The following is an 11142-nucleotide window of genomic DNA, read 5'->3' as shown; positions in this document are numbered from 1 at the left end:
ATACTCTTGATTTATCTCCTTTAGGAGTACGTATTACGCGGGCAATTCATTCAATTAGACAATCAGTAAGGTAAATGCAAGCCTTCGATATATTGCATAATGACCCAGGAATCTGTGTAAAAAACGTCACACGTGCAACGCCCCATATTAGAACCACATACGATTTTAGCAGGTGGATACTTATTTTGTTTGATCTCCAGCAGTACTTCTTAGTCAAAACGTTCACAAAATAGGGCAGCTATCAGATGCATAAGTTATTCCGGTAAGAAGCGAGAAACCGCCCTCAATATCTCACAGCACAGTATTTGTCTTGTCCCGTCGGAAGTGTAAACAACACTCAGCAACTTCCGTGTAGTTCTCGGGCTGCTCCCGGAAATCCAGACAAGCAAAGCTGTAGGACCCTTGCACACAGAGGTAAATCCAATTTTCTATTCTATAGTTTTCTATGGCCAGTTCAAGTCGTAACTTGCCATAGAGTACAACGTAGAGGTTTTTTTTATATTTTGCATAGCACCTAGTTGTAGCACTGTGCAACACTGTGTGTGGAAGTATGTATTCGTTTGTATTCTAGCGCTGTAAATCCTAAATAGGAAATTTTTATCAAGGATGGGTCACACGGCATTTGGGTTGACATAGGTTAGTTAAGTAACGGAGAATGAATTAACATTGGTCAACTAGTAGTAGCAATATTGTATTCCTCCTGCCATAACCCTAAATTATCATCTTTTGTCATTCATTTTCTATTCACATCATTGGCATCATCTCTGGAGTTCTCACCTAAGTCAAATTAGAACTGTCACAGTAACCTTTACAAATAAAGTAAATTATATAGCAGCTTCACTGCTCCTCTTGGGTTACTCCTGGAAGTGCACTCTGAGCCACTAAAATGCATGCTGCAGGGCTTCCTTGTATAAAGCATTTTGTGTGTCATCAGTTAAAGGAACCACAGCTTAACTCTTCAAATTTTAATGTTGCAATTGACGTGGTTGTGAGGGATATTATTATTGATTTAATAAACCTTCACGTAACAAAACATTCCATGAAATAAAAACGCATGACGTCAAATTGGATTACGCAGGTTGTGGTCTTTTATTTAGTTTCAACTCCATAATACAAACGTTTGCAACTTGAAACATAAACCAAAATATACAAAGCTCATGGCCCGTACCCAGAGTTTTCACTACACTTTGAGTTTAACCCCAGCCACCCTGTAAGCCAGATGGCCAATTTGACTAAATGCCATTTTCACCCCCTTTGTTGTGAGGCAACTGTAACCCCATCATGAGCCATGACAAAATTACCTTAATTATATATTTCTTCCATGTTGCCACCTGTGGCTCTCCTGTTTCACCGCTGTTCAACAGACTCAGTTCAACTTGGGCACTCCCTACCTACCACATATAGCTTCTATTTATATTTTCTTTCCCCACTATTAGCGCAGCACGAGTTAGTCGCAAGTCTGTGGGGACTTACACAGAGATCACAGTGTGATCGGTAAAGTGGGATCGAGGGGCGTAGAGTGAGAAACCATGTTTCTCACCCTCCTCCCATGCTGAAACAGAAAACAAAGAAAAAAACAGCAAGTAATTTTAAAAAATAATAATAAAAAAATCATTAAAATAGTATAAATAATAATAAAATAAAGTGAGCTAAGTGATGTCATTGTGACATCACTGGCATTAATAACATGTTTAAGAGGACCTCTAACCATTTAAAAAAAATATATATATATATTGTGACAGGGAACAGGGCATGGTGGTGGATAACATGTACATTTCCCACAAAATACTGCAGTGCAATGTATTCGATAACCCCAGGGAGAATGTTTTGTTACCAACAAAATAATGGTAATGTTGTAGTTATGTTTGGGTCCCTGGGGTGGAGCATTTGGAGAGAAGGGAGGGCCAGTGCTCCACTCCACAGTTTACTTGCAGCAGGTGATGAAGCCAGTCCAGGAGTTCTGGTTCTCTCAGATTGTTACTCACCTGTTACCAATGAGCAGCAGGGGGCTGCTACAAAAAGGAGCCCTGTGAGTTATTCAGGTGAGAAACACACAAGCAGTGAGTGAGACTGCATTTTTCTCCTAAAGAATCTGCTGAACGGTTCCTAAACAAAAAGGTCTGTGCTAAATGTTTTTGTTGGTAGCGGGTAAGCCGTCCAACGAGAGTTAGTGGCTGTTTGTCAGTAAGTGCTCAGAGAGCAAGGCTTTTCTTTTTGTTTGTTTATTTATGTTTGATTACAGACCTTTTAATAAAAAGGACTACAATTTCTAAAAAGAATTCAGCCTTATGTGGTATTTCAAACCTTGAGACTGTGTGGTTACCTGATCCCAGCTCACAATATATATATATTTTTTTTTTTAAATGTAAAAACCTTACATCCCATTGCCCTAGCACAACATCTACCCAGTATAACCCTGCTGCCCCCGTTCACAACCCCCAAACCCGTTAAGCATGCCATAAGCCTAAAAATTCTACAAAAAGCGTACACCTTATAGCAGGGGCGTCCAACATGCGGGCCGCACCTCGAGCCCTGCTACCACAAGAGCCCTGCTACTTGCCTGTGGGAGGGTCTTTTGTACTGCACAGAGGAAGGGGACCCCAGCAGAGTTCACGAGTGTAAGTGCTGGAACCTAGGCATGATGGGACTGTGATTGCTGTTAGCAATCACACTCTTATCATACCAAGTCAGTCAGTACATGCTGAAACCTAGCTAGCTGCCCCCCTTGATGCTGCCAGCAGTATGGGGTCTGCACATCACTTGCAGCCACCCTGTACCAGCATGTACTGGCTGACTTGGCATGATAGGAATGTGATTGCTAACAGCAAGCACAGTCCCACCATGCCTAGGCACCAGCATTTACTGGTTGCCTGGGTATGAAAGGAGTGTGATTGCTGCTAGCAATCACACTCCTATCATGCCAAGTCATATTGCTCATTTTCTTTGTCCAATTGTGGTGTGTTACCTACTTTTATTAAAAATGTGAGTTTTTATTATTTTTAAAGGTGGGGGTCGTTTTCGGTTTTGGCTAAGTGAACCGTGAATGTTTTGGTCCCGAATTTTCATTTTGGTGCATCCCTAGAATAAATAGAACTATTTCATTTTTAATTATCCGGAATTTGTAGTCACAACACTTTCTAGGCCCAGAAATCAGTGAGAGGAAAAGTAAAGGTTTTGTGTCATTTACTTTATTTTAATCTGCATATTTTATTAAAGGCCATATTTTCTCCCAGTGAAAAATGGGTGCGGCCTGCGCACGTATACAATTCTGATGAAGTGGCCCACTGTAGAAAAAACAGACACCCCTGCCTTATAGTATGTTCCCTATAAGTGCTGGGAAACAGGAAAATCTGTATAAATTAGGTATTTCTGAAATCAGGACACCTGAATTGATAAACTTGGGGGGATTTTCTATCACTTTACCTAATTTTATGAGGATTCAGAGGGAAAATGTAAAAGAAATAGGGTTTTTTTTTGCTATTTATCATTCTAAACTTTCTGCTATTGATCCAACTATGGTATCAAAAGAAAGCTCCATCTCTCCTTGAAAAAACAATATATAGTTTACAAGGGTACACTATTCGCAGGAAAAGAGAATTATCGCTGAACTGACATAGCGCAAAAATAGCAAAATTGCTCCGGGATGTGAGATACCAAAAACCCCTGAGATTGAAGGGGTTAAACACAGGACCCTCAATCACAAGTTTCTTCAATGAGCAAGCCTGTGGAAACTCCAGATGGTGTCTTATGATGTTCCAATCAGAGTATATCATGGAGTTCTTCTTTGAGATCCCTGTATTGCCCCTAAATCAGACTCTTTTGCAAAGAAAACACCCCTCTGGACATGATGACCAATTATGACACATTTTCCAAGAATTGGTTCCCATATTTAATCTGCCAATCAGTTATGGTGGGGTAAAAGTGATAGAAAACCCCTCCACTTAAGATAGGAATGGCATTCCTATAACTGGGGGTCCTTATTAGTTGGGCCATGAATCTCAACAGGGGTCCTGGGAAGATGACACCTCTTGTTAGAACAGATACAGGGGGCATGCACAAAGAAACACATTTAAATCAACATCAGATTAACCCGTTAAATGTCAACACAAAGGCATTAACCACCTCTGCTGGATTACCCTTCCATGCATCCACTATATCATATGAGTTAATCATGACATCAGGGCTTCTCCATACAGCTTGAAAGGTTTCCCAGCCATTGTAATTTTTTTTTAACTTATGTGTTCACTTAGTTACTGATTATACATCTTTTTTGATGGTCAAATTGCTAAAGGCATTTGAAAAGTTAATTAAAAGGGAATTTTCTTCTTAGAATATTTCATAGTGCTATACAGTGGGCAAACAGGATATAACAAGTTGTACATCACCTTACAATTTGGACATACAGGAACAAAAGGTTGGGGCAAACATACCGTATTTGCTCGATTTATAAGACGACCCCCCAAAATGTAAATATTAATTTAGGAAAAAAACAAAAAGCCTGAATATAAGACTACCCTATAGGAAAAAAAAGTTTTACTAGTAAATATTAATTCATGTAAACAATTTTTTCATATTTAATAAAAGCTATGATTGAGAAATATATATATATTTTTTTTTATTTCCTTTTATTTGCCAACCTGCCCCCCCTAGTTATGCACATCTGCCCCCAGGGTTGCCACTCTGCCCCAGAAATGCCTTATACCCGCTATTTGCCACTCTGCCCCATGATGTGCCTTTTAACCTTCTATATGCCACTCTGCCTCCAGAAATGTCTTATACCCTCCTATATGCCACTCTGCCCCATGATATGCCTTTTAACCGCCTATATGCCAGAGTGGCATATAGGGGGTTAAAAGGCATTTCTGGAGATATTATATATATAAACTGCTAACAGCAATCACACTCCTATCAAGCCAAGGCAGCCAGTACATGCTGGAACCTGGGGATGATAGGAGTGTGAGTACAGCTTCCCTATGCCATGCTACCACCCCCCCCTTACACATCCATGCTATCACATTCACAAACATTTAAATACTCATTCATTCCATTAATCACACATACTTGCTCAAAAATCCTCCCCCACCCCCTTACCTGAACTGCAGATCTCTCACTCGAAGACTTCTGCAGGGGCCCGGCTGTGCGAGCAACTTCTCTGGCCCCGCCCCCAGAGGAAGAAGGGGGGAGGCAGAATTATGTGACGCTCTGCTAGCTTCCTGTTCTCTTGCTGCTAGCAGAAGAGACGCTGCTCGCGACCAAAGCACCGGAACATATCCAAAATGTGTACCACCTTAGTTCCTTAATGTACATGAGTATGTCTCATGTATGGTTACAGCCCCTCATATCTATTTTTCAGTATTTGTAGCAACAAAAGAAGGTAACTTTTAAGCAGTGTAAACTTATTTTTTAATATAAATATAATTATTAATTAATAGCAAATCAAATAAAATCCTAGCCCAAACCATATGTTTGCTGATTAATTACCAGATGACGGATATCAGACTCTCCGAGGTTGCTCAAGCTGAAACTGTGGAGCGCCCACTCCAACTGCAAAGCGAAATAAAAAAAAAAGGCTGGCACTCCTTCAAAGATGAGACGGTCAAACAAAATTATCATTAAAATCATACAATAATTCCTTTATTAGGGTCCGAAGTCCCATAGTAAAAATTATAGTTTGTCAGATTTTAAGCCAAAAGGTGCTTTATCAAAAGCTGGCTTCCCTATAAAGATCTCTTATAAAATAGACCTAGAAATTAAGTTCTACCAATTAAATCAATTAAGAACACATGATGTATACACCAACAATGAACTTTTACAGACTATGAAAAAGAAATCAACGGTATAGAGTAAATGAAATCAAATATAAATGTAAATTATAAAGTACTTAATTACATACAAAATAAAAATGTGTATAATATATATATCTATATCAAAAAGGAAAACCATATCAAATATTTGAACAAAATATAAAAATATGTATCAAAACATATTAGAAGATATCTCTCCTACTAAAAACATAAACATTAACACATATTGTATGAAAAGTATAGAAGATTAAATAACTGGTATAGTTTTGGCACTATCGAGGTGCCGGCAGTATCGCACAGATGCCCACCGGCTGCCAGAGAGAATGATCTGGGTCTCCTGCAGCGATGCGGCGGATCCTCCTCTCTGGCAGCCGGCGAACGTTGCGCAATGTGCGCAGACCACAATACTTCCGCTGGGGCTTCTATGTGGAGCACCGGAAGGTCATGTCACGCTCATAGATGCTCCGGCAGAAGTGGAAGACAGTAGCGGAGGATGTCTGCGCACATCGCACAGACACCCCCCACCGGCTGTCAGAGATAAGGATCCGGGTCCCCTGCAACGCTGCGGTGTATCTGGATCTTAGTGTTATTAATCGACCTCTGTTTGAGGTCAGATTATAAAACAAGGGGTATTTTTCAGAGCATTTGCTCTGAAAAAACCCTCATTTTATAATCGAATAAATCGATTCAACTAATCAATAATGAAATTCGTTGGCAACGATTTTCATTAACAATTTTATCGATTAGTTGTTGCAGTCTTAGATGTAACGTGACCCCAATAGGTTACGGTCACTGCGTGCAGGTTCAAAATTGTTTAGAAAGGGCCCTTCTGACCTGGACTTACCTGGTCCAGGTTGGAAGGGCCCTTTTTTAAAAATTACCGGGAGACGGGAACAAGTGGTCGCCCGGGACCCTTGTAGTTAAGCCACTGTTTGGGCCGGTTAGAGGGAGATCCATTATCTCCCCTTAACCTGCCCTGCTCCTGCAGACCCGACCCGGACCCAAAAAATTGTGAAATAATGCCGGTTCTGCTGCTCTCATAGTTTCTCAGCTTTTGCAAGGTTAAATTTAAACTAAATGTCTACAAAACATATTTCCAGCTATATGAAGCTTTAACCCCTTAAGGACAATAGGGGTTTTTACTCGTAGTATATTGCGGGACAATGGCTCTTTTAACGTTTTTCAGTGTTACTGTTTAGCTGTGATTTTCTTCTCTCTCATTTCATGCTCCCACACATATTATATATTGTTTTTTTCAGGATAAACAGGGCTTTCTTTAGATACCATTCATTTTATCATATCATCTAATTTACTATAAAAAAAATGATAAAATATGGGGATTTTTTGTAAAAAAATTACTTTTTCTCACTTTTTAAACAGAAAACTTTTACTCATCTGCAAAAACTAATGAAAAAACCTGCTAAATAGATTCTACTATTTGTCCTGAGTTTAGAAATACCCAATGTTTTTATGTTTTTTTGCTTTTTTCTACACATTATGGGGCAATAAGTACAGGTAGCGTTTTGCCATTTCAAAACCTTTTTTTCCAAATCTGGTCATTATTCCCCCCATGTGCCATTTCAGGTATCTTTGAAGCCGGCCAATGAAATTTACCCCATCAAATCATATATTTTTAAAAACTAGACACCCCAAGGTATTTGAAATGCTGGTATTTTAACCCTTTCAATGCACTAATTTTACCACTACCCTTTGTGAAACTTTATGGTAGTAATTCTTTTTGTATTTTTTTCACACATGTTGTACTTCAGTTATAAATTTATCGCTCCTGGTATATGTCCGTGTCACACAACACCCCAATATGTGTTCAGTAACATCTCCTGAGCGCAGCGATACCCCCCATGCATGGGTTTGTAGGGTTATTTGGGAGGTAAAAGGCCGCCTTTGTGAGGTGTGTATTTTTTTTGCCATTTACACATCTGCCCCATGTCCCATATTTGGGACATCTTTGAACCCGGCCAATTCAATTTACCCTATCAAATCATATATTTTTTAATACTAGACACCCTATGGGCATTTGTAATGCCAATATTTGAACTCTTTCCATGATTGAATTTTTGTAAAGATAAAAAATTTTAGGACTTGCTTATTAAAAACTTTTTTTTTTTTTTTTTTTTGCTGACAGTGGGGATTTTTACATGTTACCATATTTTTAACATTTTTTTAAACATTTTTGACCATTTTTTTTTTTTTTTTTTTTTTTACACTAGTCACTCATTAGTGAGCTGGGCTCCATTGACCTTGCATGGTTGGATGCAGTACCTGCATTCAACCTGCAGGAGGAGCTCGAGAGTTCTCAAGAGGGTCTGGATAGACCCTCTGTGAACTCAAATCTCTTGTTAATGCCATCCTGTGAATGACGGCAACGTCATTCACAGGATGGCACTTGTGGTTGCTCCTCGGAGCAATCACAAGGCGATCGGGGGTCGGGGGGGTTGTGTTGCTACATGCCTCGATACTGAGGCATGTCAGCAACACAGTTTATGCTTAGGAAGCGATTCCGATCGCTTCCTAAGCAGTTTTAGCCGGGCGCCGCCGCGATCTTTGATGATCGGTGCGGCGGCGGCCATTTTTCCTCCGGGGAGGGCTGCCGAGGGCTGCCCTCCCCGGATCCACGGTCAGCCTCACTTGTGAGGCTTCCGTGGATGCTGCAAAGCCGCCGATCGCTGCGAAAACGGCGATGCAGCTATTTAACGGCAGCCCGTACATGTACGGGCATTGTCGTTAACCCGTTGCACGGCAACCCTGTACATGTACGGGGATTGTCGTTAAGGGGTTAATTAACGAACTTAGTTCTGCTAAGAGCTGTGACTGTGATTGGTTACCTTGCTGCTTAAGAACAGTATACATTACACATTACACATATTACGCATTACACATATGTATGAAGCTTATCTCCAAAATGCCATTGAGGTCTAGTCATGCAGCCTTGAACACATTTTGGGCAAAAAAGCTCGCTAAAAAATATTTACTAGTGTATGTGGTGTAACTGAATTTCTATTGTCATTCTAGGTGCAGCTCGTTATGAAGCACCCTTTCGAGTAACTTCAACGTAAGCATCATGCTACCCCTCTAACCGTTGTCGGAATTTTGGCTTGTCACTTGTCAAATTCCCTCAGACCCACTAATAACAAGCAGATACCATCAAATACCAAACCTGCTTTTAGTGGGAAGACAGAGGCACTGTTTATATTGGTATTTGCACCACGCTATATCGCTGAAACAGAAATCAAAGGTATAACGGATTATCTCCCCCCTTCTCACGATCAATATTTCCCTTCTACCTCAGAGTAAGTTTCCAAATTGATAGTGAAAGGAGAACTTATTCAAGAAGGAGCCAGAACCCAACATGTCCTATAGTGATATCTCTGATACACCACATACTTTACGGAGCCATGAAATTCCAATCTCTCATCCCCACTCTATGGCACTTGTGTCCAGTAACCTTGAAATTAGCGAGTCACCCACCATGACATACAAAGTACAACAAAAGACCCATCTACCAAACTACAACAAGATCCTAAACACCCAACAAGAGATCACATCAACACATTTAGAAAAATGCAAGATTGACAATACATGTCCCGTTCCTGTACAGTGTACAGATCAAGATGGTGAAGTTCTCTCAGATTCTGAGGTGAATAGAAGGAATGAGGTTAGCAAATATAAAGAAAAACAAACTAATATCCAAGAAACAGAGATTGGTTCTGAGCTTCTAAGCATTAGCGAGCAGCAAACAAAAAACACAACCAGTGTTTCTTCCCTTATAAATAAAAAACAAGCACCCCTTACTGGTACTAGCTTGCCTTCTCAGACTTCATCTGTCTCCTGTGCCTCAAACCCTGCATTATCCTCACAGTTACCTATGCCACCAGTCTCCACCTCTCCACCTCAGCCTCCGTTTTATAGCTTTGTCATCCTTCATGCCCATGAGGATCTGGAGAATGCGCGTAGGGTGAGCAAACTTTTACAGGATCTTGGGGCTGGAGAAGGCACAACATTCTCTGAGGAGTTTGAAATCCCTGGGACCAGCCCACTCACCTCATTACAAGATGCTGTAGAAAACTGTGCTTACATCATCCTTCTGCTGACAAAGTGCTTTGCAACCCATTGGACAATTTTCCAGTCCAACTCTGTCCTCATGAACTCTATTGAGGATCCTAACAAATCTGGTACTGTCATCCCTTTCGTGCCTCAGTCAGATAGACTTTCAAAACACAAGATCCCTCTGGCTCTTAAGACTTTAATACCCTTGGATGAAGCAACTCCGGTATTTAAAAAGATGGTGCTTAACACCTTTAAACAAGATGTTGTGCAGAAACAATTTCAACATTGGAGATCCAAGCAGGAAAAGAAGGTACTGAAACAAAAGACTGATGGGCTTGCTGAGCAGTTAAAATGCAAGATGGAGTTAAATGACTGTTATTTAAAATACTTAAAAATGCACAATTTGGTTTGTAACCAGTCTTCTCCCTTGCATCAAACACACCAGACATCACAGCCTACTTTCCCAATGCAGCCACCACCACTACCAACACAACTGCCTGAGTTTTTCTTACAAAACTCTGAGGCAAACTCTTCATTTCACCCTTTTGTAGTAAATGGACAAACACCAATTATTCAGATAAATAATGCAGGAAATGTACAGATTGGGAACCAGAACAGTATGAATGTTCAACATACAGCAGGTGGCTGTTGTGGAGATGATGGCGAGGATTATTCTGGATGTGTAGAAACAGGAGAAAGGTGTGAAAATGGTGAGACAGATAAAGATTTTTGATGTTCTACAGTAGGGGAGGGGTGCAAAGTCAACATTATTTTGCTTCAATTATTGGACTAGAAAATATAGCTACTGTAAGATATCCCTATTTGCGGTGATCCAGATGAAGGCAACGAAAACCCTTGTAATCTGTTGTTGTTTGTGTCCCCCATGGAGAGTTTGGGGTCCTTTGTAACTCTGTAGGCAATCTGAAGAATCCATGTATATTCAACAAATCTTAACAAATTAAGTATCTTGCCAAAAAGCAATCCAGTTTATCCTTAACTGTCTAAGGTCTAAGCAAGTAGCGTATTCTAGTATTTTATAGCTGTTACTGTAAAGGACGCTGTATAGCAGTATGATCTTCACTCTATGAGGGCTCCCCTCAAAAAATAATTGAAAACAATATATATTGCATAACCAATAAAAAAATCCTGATTTTATTTTTCTAATCCACATCATTCTTACGCCGTTCAACTTTGCTATATTTTATTATTTTCACCACCTGTACCCCCCCATTTCAACTGTAATATCCCTGTAGATTATACAAGGCAGTTGAAG

At 40.1% G+C, this 11142-nt stretch overlaps 1 protein-coding gene across 1 annotated transcript in view; it reads left to right on the top strand.

The window, feature by feature from the left end:
- Nucleotides 1-231: 231 nt before the first annotated feature.
- The window catches only part of TICAM1 (TIR domain containing adaptor molecule 1), an 11162-nt gene continuing 251 nt past the window's right edge, over nt 232-11142 (top strand). The window contains exons 1-2 of the mRNA XM_053463717.1: nt 232-414; nt 8835-11142. The exon at nt 8835-11142 is cut by the window's right edge and continues 251 nt beyond it. Coding sequence (XP_053319692.1) covers nt 9172-10602 — 1431 coding nt within the window. The 5' untranslated portion in view covers nt 232-414; nt 8835-9171 and the 3' untranslated portion in view covers nt 10603-11142. The remainder of the gene's footprint in view (nt 415-8834) is intronic.

The sequence above is a fragment of the Spea bombifrons genome, chromosome 1 (assembly GCF_027358695.1).
Source record: "Spea bombifrons isolate aSpeBom1 chromosome 1, aSpeBom1.2.pri, whole genome shotgun sequence".
NCBI classification, from domain to species: Eukaryota; Metazoa; Chordata; class Amphibia; order Anura; family Pelobatidae; genus Spea; species Spea bombifrons.
This window is presented reverse-complemented; position numbering and strand designations above follow the sequence as displayed.